General features: G+C 37.5%; 1 protein-coding gene across 4 annotated transcripts in view; it reads right to left on the bottom strand.

Moving 5' to 3' along the window:
• Positions 1-25,263, bottom strand: part of LOC144970510 (short transient receptor potential channel 7-like) — a 102,280-nt gene that overhangs the window by 39,799 nt on the left and 37,218 nt on the right. For all 4 annotated transcript variants that reach the window (XM_078910230.1, XM_078910228.1, XM_078910226.1 and 1 more), the window contains 5 exons: positions 23,106-23,245; positions 17,411-17,611; positions 15,096-15,233; positions 12,831-12,974; positions 4,866-5,087 (listed from right to left, as the gene is read on the bottom strand). In XM_078910230.1, coding sequence (XP_078766356.1) covers positions 4,866-5,087; positions 12,831-12,974; positions 15,096-15,233; positions 17,411-17,611; positions 23,106-23,245 — 845 coding nt within the window. The remainder of the gene's footprint in view (positions 1-4,865; positions 5,088-12,830; positions 12,975-15,095; positions 15,234-17,410; positions 17,612-23,105; positions 23,246-25,263) is intronic.

Here is a 25,263-nt window from a genome sequence, read left to right as displayed (position 1 = left end):
TATTTTTAACTAGTCATGATATAAAACATAAAAAATGTTGTTTTGGAAGTGTACGTCGTATTGGTATGAAATTAATAGGTTTATATTATACCAGCTCTCTCAATGGAAAGCCGTATTATTTCTTAGGAAATGCGTAATCGTTCAATTATGCTTTGAATGCGCTGAACAAAAAATTTATTCAACGATTGCAGAATATTTGCGAACATTTCATTGGTGTGAAATCGGGTGTAAATAAACAGCTGATTGGCGATTGAAAATAGTCTTTTTGTGCGCATGAATACAAATCAAACGTTTTTATTTTTGTGTCAAAGTGTCATTAAAGTAGATAGATAAAGATACAAATTATGGTGAATAGAAGTACGAACACCATGCTATTTGATTACAAAATATCTAATAATCTTACTTGCAGGGGTGAAATAAACGTATTCTTTCATTTCTTTGTATTTATTAAACTCGTTATATTTTTATCACGCAATAACACATACTCGCAAGCTCGTTGTGTTATTGGACACGATAAAAATAAATCGTTTAATCAATACAAAGAGATGAAAGAATCTTATCATAGTTTGTGCATGCTCGCAAAGATGAAGGTATTCCTATGCAGGACTCTGTATGCTATCAAAAACCATTGATGCTAAATGTTTTACAACATTCCATGATGGATTTACGGACCAATTCATATAACTATTAAAAGTGTACTTCAAAAAATAACATTGATCTTTCCAAGCAGTAGGATTGAATAGTATGATGTCACGTCCGCCCAGCAACCAACAGTTTGGTTCTAAACAAAGAAAATCGATACTTTTCATTCTTCACACTGGCTTGAACTTTTTCACATGTCATGTGATCAGAATGTATAAAAGTTGAGGTCAGATTTATAATGTTTTTCTCCTCTGGATACACTTTTGTATGTTAGTTGGAGAAATATTTCGTAAGGGCGGTGATGAAGATAATGGCGTTTGCCATTATTCCGATAGTTAAGAACCAGTTACTATGCGTCATTTACAAATACGAAAACTCGAGTACAACGCTCTGAATCTAAATGTTACTCGAAGTCGACACAATTCTGAGTATTTGTATTCGGGGGCGGAGAGAGTTGTTGAGTGTGACAGCCATTTCATTGTTGGTGTTTATGTTGAAGAATTTTCATAATCTTCGTTTGAATGTTTTAAAATCTGTTCACACATGATTCGGGAAAAGCGTCCCAGTCTTATTTTTAGTGCAGGGTGCAAATTAATATTTGAAGATGTTGAGGTTGTAGATTTGTGTTTTTTAGTGTTTTTGAGTGGATTTTTCTTTGAATGCGTGAATTTCGCTGTGTGTCTAGTTGTTTCCGGTGAGACGGCCGCCATTTCAATTGCAATTTTGAACATGAGAGTTAGTCGTTATTCTTTCCATCTGTCTTGTAAGGGAGTCCATCCAAGCTGTGTGATGATGTCTGTTACGCTGCTATGGGGGCTGTAGTCATTGAAGTCAAATATTGTAGCGGTCATATCTAATACCGATCTTAATCGCATTTTGTTTGTCTCTCAGTGTTAATTCTAGGTAGCTTTGTTGTCATCAAACAAATGAACGCGATCATTTATTTGTAAACGAAAATATTTCAAAATCTAAAAATAATTTAATGCTAAAAAAATCAATACCCACGCACATCTCCAATACGATTTGATAAATATTGCAATTTTTTAAAGAATGCCCCAAACGTCTACGTAGTCTGTAGCAGTTACTTAAATTGAAGTTATCATTTTATTTGACTATTGTTATCTATTTCTTCCAGCTTCAAGCAGCAACGTAAATCGTATCAATATCACATTATGAATACTTCTTATCTCTAAATGTATTATACTTAGGTAAACGGATAAGGTGGACTGAAAATGAATAGAACTCTACCATACGGAATAAAGGATGTCATTTCATCACCGGTACCGATGGTGAAATGGATAAAAGCACTCACATACACACACAAACACACACACACACACACATACACACATACACACGCAATACTAAATATGCCAGAATTTAAAAAATAAAACCCAATCTAATCCGAAGTTCGTGCGTTCAAGCAAGAGAAACAAAAAAAAAAAAACAAAAAAAAAAAACAACAAAAAACAAAACAAAAAAAACAACAAAAAAAAAACAAAAACAAAACAAACAAAGAAAAACAAACAATGTAATAACGCATCCCGAGGTATTGTCCAATGAATGGTCCAGCCAAGTTAAGAGTGTAAGAAGTTTAAAAAAAAACTTGAGCTTTTATATAGGGCAATATCAACTAAACGTGATTAAAATGTTTTACAAGGGGTCTCTAGACAACACCAATAACAAACACGTAGGACGAGTCATGACGCTTGTTAAGCGATATGACAATTATTTTCGGACAGAGACAATGCTTTTAATGGCCAAATACTCGTTTCATACCTGGTGAGTGTGGTTAGAGTATGTGAGTAAAGAGTCTTTTCAAGGGACTCAACGGTGCGTTGCTCGGAACTCGAGCCCAGAGCCTTCCGATCCGAAGGCAAGTGGCATACAATCTGGCCACATAGCCGCATAATTTTAAGGACCGAAGTACTTGTATGAGGGGCGGGGGGGGGGGGGGGGGGGCTTTCTTATCTGAAGACGTTCTACTTTACCTCTACCCGACTCTCTTGTTATTTGACTTTGAATGAACTACCCTGCCTCTAATGTGCTGCTATGTGGTGTAGTGGTATGTCACCCGCTTTCGGATCAGAAGGGCTTGGGTTTGAGCCTAGGTGTGTCCTTGAAAACGTCTCTAAGCATGTTAAGTGTTGCTGTTGGCCTGGGAAGCTTTGTAACCCGCTTTGAGCACGTTTAGTGGATATTGGTCTATATAAATGATCTAAAATTTAAAAATATATATAATCCGGCCTAATACCGCTTTGAGGAGACGGGGGACAACATATCATCTAAAACAAACTAAGAAAAACAAACAATAGGATTGTTTTGAAATGGAAACAGGTCGCGAGCCATCGCTATGTCCTCCTTTCCTTTTAATTGACAAGTTGAGAGTCGACCGATATTTAAAGTGGTCATTCACTTTGTCGTACTGTCAAAAAACACATTTTCAAAAATTTGACCAGAAAACACGTCTTTGGGGTACAGTTCGATTAAAATGACACTCGTCTTGTCATCAAATTTTCAAACCTTATATGTCAAGAATGAATTCAAGTAAGGAAGTCCCAGGTTTGATAGTTTTTGACAAGATGGGGAAGGGGGGGGGGTATTTTAATCGATAGCTATTTTAAAGACAATTTTTCTTGCTAAATTAAATGTTTAAAAATATCGTTTTTCAGAGTTCGGCGGTCTCTGACCGTCCAGCCAGCAACATCTGTCTGTTCCCACCATTACAATCTTGTTACTATTCATTCTATTTTAAAGCGGAAAAGGGGCGGGGGACGGGAGGGGGGGGGGGTTATTATTTCTTCCAAATGTATCATTGGGTGTCTTCGATAAAAATCTGTTTATTCATCCCCAAGGAAAATTTATCTTTAGAGTCTATGTCAGGAGAAAACTTGAATAATCCAGGGGTCAGCCGCAATGCAGCGCCGCAAAGTGAGCTAAGGCGAGGTGACTTGCTCAAGACTAGAGAGCTTGGTTGGTAGTCAAATTCAGTATCTTTTGGATACGAAGCAAAGACAACACCGCTGAGCCACTCTGTCATATAATAATTAATAAAATGATAAAATATCAAATTTTATAGTCCGGAGACTCAAAGATTCATGTCTATATCGAAAATCATTTATTTGAAGGTCTGATAATCGAAAGCAATTATTATAGCTTAATTTAACATTGTTGAAATGGACAATAATTTTGAGCTTGCTTTAGAATATGTCCATTAGAACAATGAGCCCATAATAAGTTATGCTACCAGACCTACTAAAAGTACACGGTGTTCCGACAAATTACCCGATGCCATGCTATGGGTCACGTTTTAGAGATATCTAAATATCAAACCGAAATCTATTCTATTGTTTATTTTCCATTTTTTATGTATTGACATTGTTTTAACCCTCTCCTTACCACCCATATGAAAATCGTCACATTCGTTACGATGCAGCCAACATTTTTCTCATTTAGATTTCTTTTGTAAATCATAATATTTGAACAAAAATACCTGCTATAGTTAAAGTAGATTAACACTGTACTGAAGAGCAAGTTTAGCAGAAAAAAATATGTATAGCAAGAACTTACAGCTTTTGTATACGAGTGAAATAAATCTATTTTTGTATAGGTTGGGTGTGAAGTTTTGGGGAAAATCCGGAAAATGGAGAGAGTTAAAATAAAAACAATCTAGGCTGTCTTCGTTTTACAATCTACCATCAAGCGCAAACTAAATTTTCAACAAACACCAACCACAACTCTCAACACACAGACATAGCAGCACCCTTATCGCCAACTCCTTGACATAGACAATCAACAGATCAAACACAACATATAGGCAACATATCTTTTTCCCACGAATCACAAAAGAATGGAACAATCTGCTAGAAGAATTTGTGCCAGCATTAACAACTCCTGGGCTCTCTGAGCGTATACAACATGGAGCAGCACTTATTGCCAGCATGATGGCGTTGGCTCCCTGACCGAAGAAGAAGAAGAAGAAGAAGAAGAAGAAGAAGAAGAAGAAGAAGAAGAAGAAGAAGAAGAAGAAGAAGAAGAAGAAGAAGAAGAAGAAGAAGAAGAAGAAGAAGAAGAAGAAGAAGAAGAAGAAGAAGGAGAAGAAGAAGAAGGAGAAGAAGGAGAAGAAGAAGAAGAAGAAGAAGAAGAAGAAGAAGAAGAAGAAGAAGAAGAAGAAGAAGAAGAAGAAGAAGAGAAGAATAATTTTGTAAATATTCCATTCCTACCTTTTTCTGTTCAAGTCTAACAGCCGTGTAGACCAAAGGGAGAATCTTGCTGTCACTAACGTACATATCCATGCTGTTCGTGGACTCTCGGCTCCCACTCACGTCTTCTGTTGACCTTGGGCGGCCGTTGAGGACAGACTTGACTTCGTCAGAACTCTGACACATGTCCAGGAGATTCAGGGTGAACTTTTGGACCTGCGCGTCGAGTTCTTGGTAAATATACTGGAAATAAAACAAAAACAAATGATAGAGTGTTAGAGACTGACTTAGAGAGCGGTGGGGGCTGTCTGCTCTCCATCCCGGATGTCGCCCTGATATCTGACTAATGGAGATCCGACCTTGCCCGAATGGCCTCGGCCATCCAGGGCCCCACACTACTATATTCACATAAGGCAGCAGAATTACTTTAGGAGCAGGATGTGTAGGCAGATTATTGGGATTACGGACCGTAAAAGAGTGGTGATGGATTACTTTTATTTGGTCTTCTCGTTGGTGATGGGAGGACAGTGTATGGCGAATGTAGCCTCCAGCCGAAGGAACCAGGCTGTCGCGTTTGTCGCCCAGAAAGTAGGAGACTTGAACGACACTGCGTTCACTGTAGGCGGGGAAACTGTGGTTTTGATAGCCCCTGCTAAGTCTAACAAAATTTACCTGTCCATCACGTCGGTGTCACCAATGTAAGATGTGAGAATGTTACGATCTTACTTAGTTAAAAAGAAATGAATGGCAACGACAAGTGAAAGATAAGATTAGAAGTTTAATAATAAATAGACGAAATGACTGTTACTCCAATCGGAAGTGGGAAACCGGAAAAAAAAACAATATAAGAAGTGGCCAGATAATTTAGGGAGTAATCGACAAAACACTATTGGACGCCACGATATCTAAATTAGAAATTAAGATGCCATCTCTTTGAAACCAGAAGATCAATTACACAAGGTATGTATTCATTCCTCCAGAAGAGTGGTTTTACACTAGATTAGGACCTGTTTTTTGACATCACCCTTTTGTTCCCTATTGATTTGACATGAGTTCGTGTTTCATATTGTTAGAGTGTGACACGTGTCTGTTGCTGGAAATAGACGTGACCTTTTATTTTATATTCTGGTGAAAGATATCTTTTTGTGTCTAAATCTTTTTTAAGTACGTCGTCGACGCAAAAGAGAATAAGTAAATAGTTTTGTTATTACTACCCCCTCCCCATGATTTAGGATGCCTTCTTTATATTATCTTATAGATAGAGCATTTAAAGGTTTTTAGAACCTATACGATACGCGACAAAGTATCGTTCATAATTAATGCTAATTGTTTCAACAATATTCATTCTCGTACCAACTCGATTGTTCCTTTCGCCATCAAGGTCGTCCGATTTTGCAGCATTGGCTATTATGAAATCAATGCTATGAAAGCAAAAGAGAATAAGTAAATAGTTTTGTTCTTACCCCGTCCCCCATAATTTTCTCATTCACTCATTGGTGGTTCCTTTGTGACCACTTGTTGCTATTCCTGTTAAGCTATTGACACGGATGACTTCTTTACTATTATCCGATAGACAGAAGGAAGGTGACGTCACTCCGGCCTTTGTTATTGTTTTTACAATCCATGTTTATGAGTTATGGTTACACATAGTGTGTTGGTCCGTTATAATTCCGGATGGCAATGTTAGCCAAGCATACTATCTATAGTATGAGCCTTCAGTTCTTCAATCAACGTACTTTTGAAAATTACATCAGTTATCGTATATCTTTTTATTAAAACTAGACGTCTAGTCGTATAAACATTTAAGTTGTTTTATTTTTGACACAAACATTTCAAATAAAGTATATTTTGGCCATGAAATCAGTGGCTGACCGCGAAACGAAGACCCATAGTCTGAGGCCTTTTCATACAGGAAATAAGTAGTCAATGCAACGAAACAAGTGGGAGCGATCTATATTTCATGTTTTCGTCCAACCAAGTCATCAATCATTTGATTCGTTGCTGTCCAACGATTGGATGCTTCTTAACAAATGTAAACACGCTGTTTTGTTTATGAAAATTGTACACATGTTCATGTGTCATTCTGAACAAAATGACCAATCGTGATTCTGGATATTTCAAAAGCTGTGAACACTTTTCACTATGTAGGTCGTTTTGAGCACACTTTGCAATATGACCAATGACCTTGAGGACATGGAAATGTAATGTAGATCATGCCCATTAAATGGCAGGAAATATTCTGAATGGTTAAGGGGAGGGGCGACACCTGAAACTATTTTCAAGAATAATGGCTATATCCAATATCTTTTTATATTGGGACATTGCTCATGACCAATGGATTCGAACCATGTGATTTATTTCGGTGGGCGTGTCCGGTTGCCATGGTGACGGCCGCCATCTTGGATTTTACTCTTCTCTGGGTGCTATTTTTAAAAGTTACTTTCTCAATAAGTTTCCATGGAATTTTCTTGAAATTTTGCATGATTGTATTTTTGTATATTATTTAAAAAAATACAGAGCATTTTAAAAATATTTTTAATAGATTTTAATTTATAAATTTAAAAAAAAAATAATTTTTCGGTATGATAAAAATCATGTTTTTTGACATAAAAATGTCAATTTTTCAAAAAATAATAAAGATATTTAAAATTCCTTCTGTATGATTTTAGATAATCAATATAGCTCTAGACATGCAAAGTTTTAAACAAATTGATTGATAAATGACAAAATAAGATAAAAAAAATTGTTAAAAAATGTCATTTTGAGAAAAACGAGATCAAAGATAACAATGAATGAAAATAATAAGACAAAACGGTACAACCAGCTCAAAACATACCAGCACCGTATGAGGGTCCCCCGTGTTCTTTTTCTGCCTCCCTCTGGGCTTTTTCACGGATCTGAGCTTTCATTTTGCCTCTGTTTTTCTCTTTATGTTGAGCAACCCTTATGCTTTGGTCAAGTCTTTTTGACTCTGCTTCCTGACTCAACATCTGGGAGTGTTTTCCCAGTCCACCGATGCTCAAAGACACTTTCAGGGATGTTATTTCTGTTGGACCGAAATTATACTCTACACCAAACTCAACTTTTTTCAGGGAATGGAAGTATGTTTTATGGCATCTTGACCAAACAGAATTATGAAACCTTTCGTTTGGATTTTGTGCTGTCTTCATCTCACAACAAATCACATACACAGGCTTCAAGTGCTCATGAAGCAAATCAAAATTCAAAGGTGTATGTAGACGCTGCTTGTGTCAACAGGATACACATGGGCAGCAATATATTTTTTATAAAAGCATATGGAGTCCGGTTCAGGAGGACAATACCTATGTTGAGGGAAGTCATTGGTGGAATAACCGTGGTAAAGACCGGCAAGAATAGCCCATCTCATTTCTTTCCGCTGCGGCATTGCTTGGAATCGCTTTATCATAATACTACTATCACACACCCAATTCCAATCAAAGATTTGTGGCCACGGATCAACCATGAGCCATCATAACTTTCTTGCTTTCTTGGCTTATGTAGCAAATAATTGTTGCCAACGTTTGGATTTTTTGGTCACTTTAGGTATATTTATAATAATCCAGTAAAAATTGGAAATATTTAGAGATAATTAACGTGAATACGTGTCAAAATTTGATAAAACAACTGATCAATCGGAATGTAAACAAATCGTAGTAAAAGTAATAGTAATAGAGGCGAACTTTCACCCTGACTCAACATCCAATCCCTGGCGCGGAGTCGGAGGTCGAGAACAAGGTCAGCCAATCAGATCGCACCATTCGTGATCACGTTGTATTTACCTGACAACTTGACCTCTTATCAGCTGTTTGACACACAATCTTTGTTCGCGACTAACAGTTTCTAAACCCCTCCCCTGCCCATATTGTGATATTTATGAGACTGAAACCTTGTCAACTAGACGGGCAAAGAGTAGACTAAACTATCGATATCAAAATCTACAACATCGATATGTATTATAATGCTTTTCAGCCCTATTATTTTCAGTTGAATTCTCACAAAAAATTGAAAAGTTTGGTATTTTCATGTCGACTTCCATGTTTATGAAAGACGATTTACAGACTTTATATTATCCAAATCACCTTCTCAGTGCTGAAAATATGTAAAAAAATGATTGTTCTTTTATAATAAATAAAAAACTGAAATTTTATATTTTGACCCAAAAATCGATAATTCAGGTGTCGCCCCTCCCCTTAATGCTTAGTAATGGACGTGTAGTGATCTATTTCAAATCCTTCCTAACTTTCCCAGGATTTTTAAATTACTCAATACATATTTCTCACAGTGTCGCCCATACTTTTGTTGTTTATTACCTCAGCATAATTAGAAGGCCATCTGCTATAATGGGTACGATATAGATAGTATGCACTTGGCTAAGAAGCTCATAACATTACCATCCGTAAGTATAACAGACCAACACACAAAACTCTGTGTAACCTTGAACGTTTATAGTCTGGTTAATACAGTTCAGTGAGAATTACTCATAAACGCGGATGGCAAAAAATAATGACAAAGACCAGAGTGATGTCATCTTCGTTCTATCTATATATTACATGCCCATGTGCTGGACGTCATTGGTCACATTGGAATATGTGCTCAAAGTGACCTACATAGTGAAAAGTGTTCACAGTTTTTGAATTAACTAACATCAGGATTGGTCATTTTGTTCAGCTTGACACATGGGTATGCTTACAAGTTTCATAAACAAAGCAGCGTGTTTACATTTCTGGAGAAATATCCAATCGTTGGACAGCAACAGATCATGTGATTGATGACCTGGTTGGAGGAAAACATGAATTTAGATCGCTCCCATTACAAGTATGACACTGCATAAATTAATATCCAGCCGATAGGCAGGAGAGCCGTATGGCGAATAAAATTAATCGACCGCCTGTGATCAAGGGGTGAAATATCGAGAACCTCAGTACTGATGTACTCAGGAAAAAATCCATATTTTAAAAATTGACCAGAAAACTCGTCCTTCAGATATCGGTCGATTTAAATGATCCTCATCTTGGCAAAAACTGTCAAACCTGGGACTTCGAGGGAGTAGGAGTAGGAGGCTACTAGTGAGTGTGTGAAACTTTCTGTGAGCCTTTTGGGACGAATCACCCAATAGGCCTAATATATTATTAACAGGAGATTAAATTAAACGAAATGCTCTCAAATTAATTCTTGGTATTATTCACACAACAAAATAAATTTTAAAAATGAAGAGAAAATAAGTTCACACGTTTGCGTTTATTAATCAGATGTGTCAACCAACATGAGCTCGCTCTCACTGTTTATATTCGGCAGCCATATTAAGCCCGTAACTGCCGGGAGTCACATGACATCACTCTCCGTTGTCAAGTGGTGTGAACTAGCCCCATTAGAATTAGATGCTAATCCTCCAACAGTGCCTCGACTTAGAAATGCGTAGTTATACAACATTCCAAATTTGGAATCGAATAAGGGGTTATAAAATATGCAAAAGTAGGATAACCTTTCTGGGATGTTTTGTTGATGGTTGAAGAAGGGTTTTGAACCTGAAATAATCCGTGTTTGGTATTGTATTCTCTTTCTTTTCTTTTTTGTGTTTTATTTTTTCTGTTTTGAATATGTAGTCTTAATATACGATTCTTACACTCTTACTCTTTGGAATTCCTGACGTGCTCCAACGGCTGCACGAGCTTGCGAGTGCGCGTTGGGAACAAAGTTCGAATTCAAAAACGCAAGACTGTAAGAAAGCTTTTATTCTACCACTCTATCCATTTCGATTTCGTCATCTCTGAGTAAAAGACATTTTCAAAAATATTGAAATGATACTTCTTTTTTTTAAAAATAATTTTAGTGAAATTCAACGTTTGACAATCTGACGTCACAAATTATTATTGTAAACATGATATCATTACGCGTTGCTATTTATGAAGAGGGGTGGAATAATGTTTGTTCCGTACTTGTTACATGAAGAAACAACAACAGTTAGGTTGATTGGCAACAACAGAGAGATTTTGAATTCACAGTATGGGCAGTAGAGTTGAAGAATGAATGGAAATGGTTTCTAATACAATTATGTGGTCTTGTGGTATGACGTTTGCTTCAAATCGAAAGGTACAGGGTTCGAACCTCGCCCTGCGCATAGTTAGAGAGTGCTCTTTATTCACATTCTCTCACCATACACAGATATATAATGTAATATCGACTAACGGCGTCATATCTCGTTCTATATGTGTTGCTGTTGGTCAGGGACTTGTGAAACTCAAGAATTTTTTTTACAATTAACTTCACTTGTATTTGCTGATTACAGAAGAGGGGTTTTGAGTCTGAAGTAATCCAAGTAAAACATTAAATTCTCCCTCTTTTTTGTTGTTGTTGAAAACGTAGTATTAATGCTGGTTCAATAATTTTCCCATAAACAAAAACATGTTTGCTTAATTGGCTAGAATAGAGAGGTTTGTTGTTCTACATCTTGGGAATTAGAATTGAAGGCTGAATGCAAATGTTTTCTATAATGATTAATTTCATTGAAAGAAAGATTATGCACATAAAAAATAGTGTCTGAATAGATCTGTTGTAAACATGTTTCATTTCTAAAAGTTTAATCAAACTGATATATAACGGAAAGTAATTAGCTGTTTTACGATCTAGGTAAATGTCTGCAGTTAAATATTTATGTCTAAGTTATTGATGTTATGCCAAAATATGCTTGTTTTGTTCAGACATGCCTCAATTACATCTTATATTAATTTTATAAATTATTTTCACCGACATTGTGAAAAGTAATAAAGTTCATGAAGTCATTTCCCTCGTCATGACGCATAGTAACTTAGTAACTGGTTCTAAACTATCGGAACAATAAATGGCGGACGCCTTTATGTAATACTTCTCCGACGAGCATAAAAGTGGATACAAACATTACAAATCTGATCATGTTTTGACTTTTATACATTCTGATCACATGACATTTAAAAAAGTTCTAGCCAGCATGAAGAATAAAAAGTGAAGATTTTCTTTGTTTAGAACAAAACTGCTGGTTGCTGGACGGACATCAGACTATTGAATCTTATTGTTAGCATCATTTTTCAGATGGGGTCTCCGCCCCTCCCCCCCCCCCCCACTCCCAGAAAATAGTTAGATCCTTCAAAACCATGAGATAGGATTCTAAAGGGCCAGTAGCAATGATTGCTATCCACTGGATATGATCCTGGATCTTTCGCACCAGCTCTAACAGACCCAACTACCCAATTTCCGTGACTGGTGTAATGTTTTGCAGCTTACGACCCCTCTGCCTAATCGATTTGAGTCAACTGGGGTAACTTTGACTTCGACCAAATAGAGTAGATATTTAGTTTTGTGGCAATTTTTTCCTTTGATAAAAAGTCAAGTCGTCTAAACAGAAAAATAACTACAACAAAGCTGAGATGACTCAAAATGCTCCAAATGTACAAGTCAAAGTTACTCCAGTCGACGGTACATTGACTTACTTTGACTTATGCCTCTTGGCTCCTGGCAAAGCATAGGGCCTCAACGGCACTATTCCATCTTCTTTTATTCTTGGCACAGACCTTTGCCTCACTCCGGGTAAGATTGGAGACGCTCAAACCTTGGTGAAGGCTTCTCCTTCAAGTCTGTTTTGGACGACCCCGTTCCCTCTCGCCCTGTGGGTTCCATTCCAGATCCTGCTTGGTTATCTTACATGGCTCTTTCCGCAGGGTGTGGCCACTTTCTGCGTCTGACCTGGACATCAATTTGTTCTTGGTTTGTTCTTGTCCAAAGGTCAGCATTTGGCACTTTGTCAGACCATTTCAACTTTAGGATTTGACGAAGACAGCAATTAACAAAAGTTTTTATCTTGGCTGATGTGCTCAAGGTTGTTCGCCAAGTCTCTGACCCATAGAGCAGGACTGCTTTAACATTCGTGACGTTGCATTGTTTAGTGGATATTGCTCTATCTTAAAGCTTACGTTTTAAAAACGGTTATCTTACCTTATATTCTCCTTCTACCTCTGAGAGCTGTCTGAACTTTTTACTGAGATTGAAGGCTGCTAAGAAAGGATCTTCCTGCGTAAGACTGATGTAAGCAGGACTGGCCATGGCTGTGTAGGTGTCCAAACGACGAGTGGTAAATACCTGAAGGTAAAAAAGCAATATGCCTTTTATTCTGGAAAAATACGATTATATATTTTAAAATTTGGCCAGAAATCTTGTCCTCCAAATATCGATCGATTTCGATCACCCTCTTCTTGCCAATCACCCAAATATTGGATTTCCGTTCCGGAACGACAATCATCTTTCAAAAACTCTTAAACTTGGGATATGTGAAGTCGCAAAAAATATCAACCCTGGGAATTGTGTATTCCCAAGTTTGATATTTTTTTTGCCAATAAGAAAAAAAATATCTTATTTTAAATTGTGGCCAGAAAACTCATCTTTGCAAAAACTCTCAATCATGGGACTTCGTATTTTCAGTTATTTGCGATTCCTATCCAAGGGATCGTAAGCAATTAATAAAATAGTGTCCGTTTAATACTAAAGAAACAGTAAAAACTCTACGGACCGTATGGCTCCGAAGGACTATAGTTCATAACCCATCGTATTATATAGTCTGTTGATCTGTGGTACTTTCCACAAATTGGAAATACATTTCAGCTATTCAAAACAACTAAAAAGTGAATAAAAATATCCTTCAGTGCAGCTACGTAGTTTTGTAAACTTGCCTTCTGATCGAAAGGTCCTAGGTTCGAGTCCCGCTTTGATCTGCGCATAGTTGAATCCTTGGGAAAAACTACTTACTCACATTGTCTCATCGTACTCAGGTGTAAAACGAGTACATGATCGTTAGCAGCGCGGAAAATTAATTATAATATCGCCTAACAGGTGTTAAGTCTCGTCCTACATGCTAAGTGTTGCTGTTGACTAGATACCATTTGTAAAGAGCTTTGAGCACGTAAAATGGATATTGCTCTATATAAAGTTGATCAAGAGTAGAAGGTTAACGTTTCCAAGACCTGTGGAGAATTTCACGCGGCCCGTATATGGGTGACAACAATTGTCAAACAAGTTAAAACGGTTTTCCAAATAACAGCTTTTCTATTGCTGTCAAATAAATTATTGATGAACCGAATCGACGTGATTAATTGATTAATGAAAACAAGCGGTTCGGATGAAGTCAGAATTTCAAATAATGCCCAGCCCATTGTGCAATGTTCTGTACGAGTAAACCCGTCGGCGACAACTGAAGATTATTTATTTAATCTAAGTCATATAATCTATAAAACAATGCCTTCGATTGAAAGATTGATTAATCATACGCTCTCTCATTAATGTTGTCTCTTCTGTTTTGTTTTTTAAAGAAACATTTCTAAACAAGGAAAATAACAAATAAGTGGGAAGTCACTCACATTGTTTTAATCAAGCAACCTCATTTTAATAAACTTAATTTCAATAACTTCCGGGTCACAACTAACAAGGGTGAACCAATGAAAATGTCTTTTAAGCATGGCTCCCTTCGAAAAAGTACACCAGTATGTAACAAATAGTTGGGGAGTCACTCTCTTCCTATAAAACAAGGTCCTTCATCTTAATCCAGCTGTCTTTAATAACTTCCGGGCCGCAACTAAAAGCGGGAACCAATGAAAATGCTTTTAATTTTAGCTCTCTCAAAAATGTATCAGAGAGTTGAAAGAATATACGCTCTCCCAGAATGGAAACAAAATATGTGCTTTTTTTCCCCCATCTAACTATATTTTATAGCGAAGTCAAGCAGAAAGCTTGGATCAAGGACAAATTCAGGTATGTGATATACCAACTTTTGGAACTGTCACGCGCCGGGGTGATGATGATATGATTTAAAAATCTCTCTGCTATAATGATGCTATGTGTTTAGATAAAATACACACAACATCCACCAGCCGGATATAACGTAACCAGTCACAAAACTAGCTTTTACCTTAAACGTTTATTGTCTAAGCTAGACGTTAAAATGACTGGATAAACAATAACAAAGACTTGAGTGATGTCAATTTTGATCCATCTATTCTATAGATAGATCGAAGATGACGTCACTCAGGCCTTTGTCATTGTTTTTGTTTTATTGCCATCCATATTTGTGAGTAGTTCTCGCTTAACTGTATAAACCAGATTTTAAACGTTTAAGGTTATGCATAGTGTTATGTGTTGGTCCGTTTTCTTTTAGGATGGCATGGCAATGTTGTGAGTTTCTTAGCCAAGCGCACCACTATCTATACCGACCTTAAAGTCTTCCCTTCTGTCCTCTGTGCAAGTTTCACAGGCACAAAAGTAGTCATGGGGTTCCTCCAGATGAACTCCGCACATCATGATTTTCTTCACCACTTGGAACTGGTTACGCTTGGCCGCTCGCAGCAGTACCTGGGAGACATAGTTAGTCATTTACAAATTTTGATAACACAATTCCTGCGTATTGGAAATGAATAAAGGGAGAGGTTGCGGGGGAGGGGGGGGGGGCAGATAGTTCAGTTGATGGAGTACTCGATTCACACGCATAGGGACATATATATTTTTTTCAATTTACACTTTTACATAGCTAAACGTGCTCAAAGAGCTTTTCAAAGGGTCAGATTCTAATTCCAATCAATCTTTAAAAATGATAGAGTTGGGGTTCAAAATTGATTAGTACAGCCCATATTATTTTTTGTCTTACCATCAAACACAGATTTGCAGAAAAAAATTGAAAAAGATTAAATCATATTTTTACAGATTGATATATCTACTAGTAACATATAAACTTTTTCTTCAAGGGTAATTCTATCACCCGTTGACTCGAATGGTTATTTCTTCAATAATCGATCATCGTATTTTGCTAATCACCATCTAACATCGTGCGCAACAACAGACTTTATACTTTATTACCGGATCGATTTCGGTCGTTGTTGGATCAAAAGATTCATCTTGATCTACATTAATTTCCACAATACAGTAGGATAATAATTAAATAAACTCTCTCCTTACCGGCCATTTTAAGGATTTTTCCCAAAACGTCATACCCAACAAACACAACAATATATTTGTTATCACTCAAACACAATAGCAGTAAGTTCTTGTGATACAGAATTTCTTTAGCAATACATGCTCTGCAACACACTGTTCATTTTCTTTAAATTTTATGATGTACAATAGAAATTTGAACAAGAAAAATGGTGGTTGTATCGTAACGAATATGACGATTTTCCTATAGTTATTTTTGTAAAATTGTGCCTTTTGCGCCACGGCATCATAAGATATCCTCGCCTAGGCATTACACGAAGGAATATAGATAACTCATCAAACAAGATGTCTGATGTCAACAGGAATCACCCATGTTGTCCAAGTGAGCAAGTTGGTGGTTAATAATCTTGCTCAAGGAAAAAAGACGAAAGGTCAACCGGGTCACAGTGCAATGCCTTAACCACTCGGCCACTTCGCCCCTATAGTTGGCAAGGAGAGGGTTAAAACGGTGCCTGTTCGTAATCCCCGATATTTCCACACAAGCATTGGGGGTTCTCCACAAAGAAACGAAGTGAGTAGGAAAGTGAGAAGACAATATTAATGGAGGCTCGAACCCGCGACCTTACTGGTACGACAACTCCGCCTGGCCGGGTAGAGCGTGGCTCTACAGGGTGTCCATAAAGTCTGGGTACATTGTAATAGTACAAACTCCTCTTTAAAAACTCTATCTTATTCGATTGGGATGTAAATGAATAGTATTTTAACTATACATGACCTCTTCTTCCGTGAATAAAAGTATCATTCAGCCAAATCTCCACAATCTATAACAGAAATGAATAAATATCAATAGATGGGGAAGTACGACATGTACCCAGGCTTTGTGGACACCCTGTACTATCTGAGCTATCCACCACTTCAAAAAAAAAAAGTGGTATCAAACTCGATGTCTATCTCAAGACAGACCTGCCTAATTGCAATGAGAAAGATTCGTAGTTTTCAGTGGTAATAATATTATAGTAGACATTATAACTTCTTTAAAAAATTACTAATTTGGGTTTAAATTACATTAGATTAATGTTTTAAACTCTTTTATTTAGTATCTCTTGCAACAAAACTGTGTTTTCAAGAAGTCTATTGAATTAAATATCATTATATATTTGTCAATTAGGACCCAAAAATTCGGAGTCCTACGAAATTTTTGTAGGGGTAGGCAGGTCTGTCTACATTGAACCGCTCTCCTCGACGTATTGAGGTCATGTGTTCTCCACTAGTAGAATTGGATACAATAGTCTGATGTCACGTCGCCCAAAAACGACGGACATCGTGGTTCTAAACAAAGAAAACAGGTACTTTTTATTATTCATGGTGGCAAGAACTTTTCATATGTCTTGTGATCAGAATTTATAAAAGTCAAAATATGATCAGATTTATAATGATATTTTCCCTCTGGATAAATTTTTATGCTCGTCGGAGAAATATTTCATAAGGGCGACCGCCATTGTTCCTATAGTTTAGACCCAGTTACTAAGTTACCATGCGTCATTACGAAGGAAGTGACTTTCCGAATGTTGAAGCGTATTAAAACTATGATACTCACTCACCTCAAGGAGAAGTTTACTCAGGTTGGCATGTGAGAATCTGTTATCCGAGGCCCCCGAATCCTCAAAAAACGAAGTGTCTCCTCCTGATAGTTCAGCTGCTTGTCTTTGTGTTTCCCTCCGAACGCTTTCCTTGTAGAGTGGGTGGTCCAAAATCAACTCACAGATCCTCTCCATATCGTTGTCGGCGGCCGCCAACAGAGCCTGAAAGAAAAGAAAGGACAATTCACGTTTTATATAATATTTGTCGGCTATGTGGTCTTGTGGTATGACACTCGCTTTTGGATCGGAAGGTCCTGGGTTCGAGCCTCGCGCTCGGCGCATAGTTGAGTCCTTGGAAAAGGCTCTTTACTCACTTTCTCTCACCGTACTCAGGTGTAAAATGAGTACCTGTCCGTTAACAGCGTTGTCTTTTTCCGAAATATTGTAATATCGCCTAACAGGCGGCATGTCCCGTCCTACATGTTAAATGTTGCTGTTGACCAGAGACCCCTTGTAAAGCGCTTTGAGCACATTTAGTGGATATTGCGCCATATAAAAGCTCAAATTTTAAATTTTATTTGTCATTTGACATTTTGGCACCGTTACCATTCCCAGGGTGTCAAGACAGCCCAGTTGGTAGAGCAATCGCTTCACACGCAAAGGGACTGAGATCGATCCCGGTTGAATTCAAGATTTTTATCCGATCGATCCCCCTGCTTACCCAGCAGTGATTTATTAGCTGGGTCTGTTATGTCTAGCATGCAGACAGTACTTTGGAAAATAGCAATAGCTATTGCTTGCTATCCTTTGGATAGGACGCTAGTTTATCGCAAAGTACTTTCCGCAGATCAAACAGTTCCAGCTACCCAATCACTGCTTGGTGGACAGGAGGGTTAGAAAAAATATCGTCTGCACCCGGCCGGAAACTATCGCAGTTTCTTTGACTGTGAAGAATGTTGTGCTCTACCAACTGAGCCATCGGGACCCCTGTCTACTGTTCTACTCCATACCAAAAACTCAATTCTCATAAAATGCTACACGGGGATCATTCCGAGTGTCCCTTATATTTAAAAAAAAACCCCACAAAAAGTTGTCTTTCTTACAGCGCTGCAATGTGGGCTATCTTAGTCTGCTTTTGACGCTTACACTATTGGCAAATTCCCCCATTGAAGATAGATGAAGGGAATTTGTTATCTATTATTTTCTTTTAATACTTTACCGCTCAAGTCCAATGAAAAAAAAATCCGAAATCTGCTGGGCTCGAACCCCGGACCATTCGGGTAATCGTGAAATGGTTTTCTCATTCGGCCACCATGACATGACACCCTCTAAGGCGACGTTCTTGATGAAACAATAACGACCAAATTAAATATTAATCAAAGGTCGGAAAATTTATGAGAGGCATTTTCTGAGTCCATAAAGCCTCTTACGGCTAATTAATACCATGGCTATGTTCATCTATTCTATGACTATGTCCTTCCATTGTTTGTAACAATAGGCAATGCTACCCAAAGGAAAACTTGATATTGATTCGTAGGGATGGGCATGATTCGATATTTGAAACTAGGGGGTATTATCGGATACAAAAAAAAACCCCGATCATGTCGATATTTGATACTTAAATCATTACTAATTAAGCTTGATAGTGGGAATTGTTTTACATGCAAATAATACAGGGGTCTACGATTTCATCATGCCTGATACGCTTTGCAATGCTTGCTTATTTTTCAAGACGAACATAGTAAACCCATGTTTCATTTCATACAGTGCAGGGTGGCATTTCATTGCTGAGTATTCATGTTTTGAATTTGAGATTTTGAGTTTCTTTCTTATATAGCGCAATATCCAATAATAAACGTGCTCAAAGCGCTTGACAAGTCGTAATCCTTAGCCAACAGCAACACTTAACATCTAGGAACAAACATGACGCATGCTAGGTGAGATTAAATATTTTTCTTTATGAAAACAACACTGTTTCATGACCAGGTTCTTATTTTACACTTGGGTATGGTGATGCATATTTATCGAGCTGAACATATTGAACCGAAATGTTATTCCATAGAGTGCGAGTCACCATTTTACGGCTGAGCAAGTACCTATGGTTGAAGTACGGAAAAGGGAAAATAGGGATCTTTTTGTCTCTCAAAGTACTTAACATCAAAATGGCATTTATATTAAAACTTATACAAACTATTTACAATCAGCGTGATTCTCCGAACAGTTTTCATTTCTTTAAATATCGGGTATCCGGAATAAATATTCGTATCGGGAACAACTCAATGTTGATAACGGTTAACGCCCATCACTATTGATTGCAGACGGCATTGGAAGGGAAAGGAACATTTGCTCATTAATAGTTGTGTGACAGTGAGTGGCACTCAAAGGGAGAAAGAAATGGTGAGAAATCGTGGGCTGGGAAAGAAACATTTTTGTATGAAGACACCCATTATCGAATAATATATTTCTTTTATGTTGCATGCACAGTTTACGAAAAACAAAAATAACAAGAAAAGACTTGAGAATGAAAAAAACCCTAGTGTCGACTGAAAAGAAAAAAGCTGAAGCTTTTATGTAGGGTATTATCCGCTACACGTGCTGAAAGCCGGTTACTAGCCAAAAGCAACATTTTACACGTAAAATTGAGATTTATATAGCGCAAAATCCACTAAATTTGCTCAAAGCGCTTTACAAGGGGTCCCTGGTCAACAGCAACATTTAACATGTAGGACGGGACATGCCGCCTGTTAGGCGATATGACAATTTTTCGGACAAAGACAACGCTGTCAAAGGCCAGGTACTCATTTTACACTTGAGTACGGTGAGAGAAAGTGAGTAAAGAGCCTTTTCAAAGGACACAACTATGCACCGAGCGCGAGGCTCGAACCCTGGACTTTCCGATCCGAAAACGAGTGTCATACCACAAGACCACATAACCGCATGAAAAACAAAAATAGCAAGAGAAGACTTGAAAATAAAAAAACAAAAACAACCCTAGTGTCGACTGAAAAGGTTTAAAAAACTTAAGCTTTTTTTTAGCGCATTTTCCACTAAACGTGCTCAAAGCCAGTCACTAGCCAAAGGCAACAGTTAACATGTAGGACGAGACATGACGCTCGTCAGGCGATATTCCAATTTTTTTCTAACGGACAGATGCAACGCTGTTAATCGCCAGGTACTCATTTTACATCTGAGTACGATGAGAGAATATGAGTAAAGAGGTTTTCCCAAGGGCTAAACTATGCGCCGCTAAGAGGGGAACTCAAACCCAGGACCTTCCGATCCGAAGGCGAGCGTCATACCATTAAACCACATAGCCACAAAATTCAGGGTTGTCATTTCTGCCGTAATCAGAATTTTTAAAAAGTATATAAAGTTTTCTGGCAATGAATTTAAACGGAAATGTTTTTCAGAGTTCTGCAGATTGAGACTATCCAGATATCTATCTAGCTATCTATCTATATGTCTATCTATCCCTTCATCCACCGCTCTCTCTCTCTCTCTCTCTCTCTCTCTCTCTTTCTCTCTCTCTCTCTCCTCTTCTCTCTCTCTCTTTATCTCTCTCGCTCTCTCTCTCCCCTCTTCTATCTATCTCTCTCTCTCTCTCTCTCTCTCTCTCTCTCTCTCTCTCTCTCTCCTCAACCTCATTACCAATTTAATCATGTGCCCTATCTACTACCCCCACCCTCGTCATTCTTCTTCCATCATTTGAAAATAGACCAACGTTACATCCGCGTAAACCGATTATTAGCTCTAGGCATTACTTGTAATGTTCTTGGGACAGTCGTATCCTCATTGACGGAGCCGAAAGAATGATTAACAAACTGGCACACAAACACACACACACACACCCGGACACACACACACACACACACACACAAACATCTTCTCAAACACATATTATATTATCACCTCTCATACACTTCATCTCAGACGCATAAACAATCTCACAGAAAATGATACAAAAATATAATGTAACTCTACCCAATTCTAAAAATACATTTATTTATTTAGTTTCCAAGCTTTCTTCCTTAACTCTTAAACCTGAGACTTAAGGAATTAATTTTGAGAAAATGGAGGTTAAAGTGTGGATTCTGTCGTAGAAAATATTATATACAATAAGTAAAATTGTCGTAATAGGATAGGACGAGCAGGCTGTGTTTATCATGAAAATAATTGGTGAGTGAACCAGGGTCAAATGTGCTTTCAGTTTCTCGCTGATTAGATGAAATGTCACTTTAAAAATATGACAAAAATATCTTTTTGTACTTGGATCTTTAAATTTTAGTTCCAATACGTTGTGACAGTAAATATAGTCACTGTCTAATTCAGTCCCTTGATTAATGACTAAGTAGTAATAGGATTCAATAGTCTGATATCACGTCCGCCCAGCAACGAGCAGCTTGATTCTAAACAAAGAAAATCGGTACTTTTTATTCTTCATGTTGGCTAGAACATTTTGACACGTCATGTGATCAGAATGTATTAAAGTCAAAACATGATGAGATTTATATTATTTTTCTCCTCCAGATACACTTTTATACTCGTCAGTAGTTTAGAACCAGTTACTAACTCACTATTACGAGGGAAGAGAATTCACGACTGTTGAACCCTATACAAAGACGGAAACACACCGGGTCGCCTACTGTCATCATAGCGTTGTAGCTTGTGCGCACGAGTTGATGTAATTCGTGATTTCTATTCACTCGTAGAGATCATCAAGCCTTGAGAAGTGTAGATAACGCCTAAGTTAGTTGTTGATGGTCGGCGGAACAAACCTCTGAAGTCCCGATTTTCACGATCGGCGGATCAACCCTCTGAGGTCTACATAAGAGCTTTGCGCACCATTTATGGTAGATCAGACCTCTAATGTCTTCAGAGGTCTGATCCGCCCCATATTAAATAATATAACATGGTGCGCAAAGCTCGAATGTGGACTCCAGAGCTTTGATCCGCCGATCGCAAAAATCGGGACTTTAGAGGTTTGATCCGCTGACCATCGTTGTCCTTGTATAACTGCCGTACCCTGGAAAAAACACATATTGATAACTGTGTCCAGAACAATTCGTTCTTCAAATATGGATCGATCGAAATGACCCAGATCTTCTTAAAACACTCTCAATCACCGAGAAATGCGGTAATTCACAGGTTTGGAAGTTTTTGACAAAATGAGGATAATATTAAATATTATAATACTGTGCGATAAAGTTCTCCCCATTTATAATTAGATTTTTATTAGTTTAGGGATTAGATATTGGAGATATTATACGTAGAATGGGAAGAAAGACGAATAGATAGTAAAGGACAAACATTATGTTTAATACTGGGATTGAAAAAGATCTGGAGAGAGAGAGAGAGAGAGGGAGAGAGAGAGAGAGAGAGAGAGAGAGAGAGAGAGGCGCACTATCATATAAAAGGAGTGAGAGATAGATTATATTAAGAGAGAGATAGAGCGCGGAAAGTGATAAAAAGAGAAAGAAAGAGAGCAACAGAGAGACAGACAGCGAGAGAGAGAGAGAGAGAGAGCGAGAGAGAGAGAGAGAGAGAGGATAAGAAAGGGGTTGATGACCTTTCCAGGAGATACAACACAGTATCAACGTCGTTTCTTTACACCGCCATCTCTAAGACGGGAGAGAGAGAAGGAGCAAGAGAGAGAGAGAGAGAGAGAGAGAGAGAGAGAGAGAGAGAGAGAGGGGGATAAGACAGGGGTTTTACATACCCGATGGATATTCCTGGCTGATGACCTTTCCAGGAGATACAACACAGTATCAACATCATTTCCTGTCACCGCCATCTCTAAGGCGGTCCGCCCTTGTTGATCACTACAGTCGACCTTCACCTTACCGGTCTCGAGCAAAGCTGGACAGAGAAAAGAAAATTCAAAGGATATCATAAAAATATATAGAATATTTCTTATAATATGCGACCCACCTTGTCGATCTGGTATTGTGTCGGATAATGAACACTTAGACCCCCATGAAGTAGAAAAAAAACTTCTCTCAAATCTGATACTTATTAAAGACATATTATTGCATGACGCGAGTAATTTATTCGATCGATATAACTTAAAGGAACTGAACCAGTATGGACACGATCATCATTGCCAAAACAAACTTCATGAAATTGAGAAAAATCTTCACTAGCTTAAAAATATCAACAAAAACAAGTGTGTATGACAAAATGTTACCTATGGCCCACATTCCTGTATACCTGTGAAACATGGACCATAACGAAGGAGATTGAAAGAAAAAATTATGCCTTTGAGATGCCAGTGAACCGCAGAATTCTGAGAGTACCATGAATCAGAAAGAAATCAAACAACTTGGTTCTTATTGATGCAGGCCAAAGGTCCAGAAAACTGATTGCAGAAGTTATACTTAGAAAAATAAACTATTATAGACACTTTCGGAGGAGACACAACACCATCCAAAATTCAGTACTAGAGGGAATAGTAGCTGATAGAAAGGCACGAAGCAAACCAAGGAAGTCCTGGATAGGAAATGTGGAGACAACTAATTGGCAAAAAGATAATCGATTGCTCGGTAATGGCCCTTGAGCATGAAGTATGGCGTTCGATGACATTCAACCTCTGTAGGGAGACGGAACTCCGGTAAGAAGTAAGATGATTTAAAGGATGAGTTTTCTGACCAATATTTTTATGTGTTTTTTTTTAAAGAGAAGGGCATTATAAGAGTGTCGGTACAAATGGAGTAAAGGTATGACAGTATGAGAGTGTCGGTACACATTGAGGTGAAGGTACGACAGTATAAAAGTGTCGTTACACATTGAGGTAAAGTTATGACAGTATAAGAGTGTCGGTACATATTGAGGTAAAGGTACGATAGTATAAGAGTGTCAGTACAAATAGAGGTAAATGTAAGACAGTATAAAGTGTCGATACAAATGGAGGTAAAATTATGACAGTATAAGAGTGTCGGTACAAATTGATGTAAAGGAACGGCAGTATAAGAGTGTTGGTACAAAAGGTACGGCGAGTATTTTCCGTCACTGTTTATAGCCAGGTAAGTATTCATTCACACACATGTCAAGTGAAATAATGTTTTCTTATATCTTTGAGAATGGCAGAAACAGTAGGGAAGACTTAGAAACATAAGTTATGAAAAATAATTTATTTAGAAATCGTAAAAAACAAATCAACAAAAATCAAAGCAAAAACAAAGAAACAAAACAAGAAAAAACAAACAAAAAGAAAACAAACAAGGAAACCAAAAAGAAAACAAAGAAAAATTAAAACAAAGGCAAAATAAATAAAAACCCCAACAAAACCAAAAAAAAAAAAAAAAAGAAAAAATCAAAAACAAAACGACACCAAATTAAAGAGACAAAAAAGATAGTATGCAGCCAATAACAATTATTGCCATAAAAAATCCTCATGATATTCCAACCACATTCTTGATAATAGATTAAAGATACTAAATATGCTGGATTAGCAAATTTCGTTACAATAAATTTCCTGTCACAGTGAGTTTTATTATTCACTGACAAGATTCCCTATATCGGCTTCAACTTGTATCCTGTCAACCATGGTCGATGATCGTCGGTAACTAGGGAAATGGGAGATCACTACTACTATCATGGATATCTAAATTTATTGCTAAAACAATTATTTGGCATGTAAGCCTTCCATCTAAAATCAAGTTAATTTGATATCTGGGCCGGTCGCCAATAAAGGCGTTTTGGCACAATGATTACAGATTTATGAAGGCAGTTAATGTAATAATTGCATAATTTTCTATATTATGTGTGGATTTCAAATTAGACGTGACTCTTCGTCTGAAAATCATAGTATGCCGGGTTGGCTTTAATGTTAAAACATATTTAAATGTTTTAAAAAGTATTGAAGATATAGATAAATT

Source organism: Berghia stephanieae, chromosome 4, assembly GCF_034508935.2.
Source record: "Berghia stephanieae isolate SIO BIC M18660-M18661 chromosome 4, UCSD_Bste_1.3, whole genome shotgun sequence".
In the NCBI taxonomy this organism is placed as follows: Eukaryota; Metazoa; Mollusca; class Gastropoda; order Nudibranchia; family Aeolidiidae; genus Berghia; species Berghia stephanieae.
This window is presented reverse-complemented; position numbering and strand designations above follow the sequence as displayed.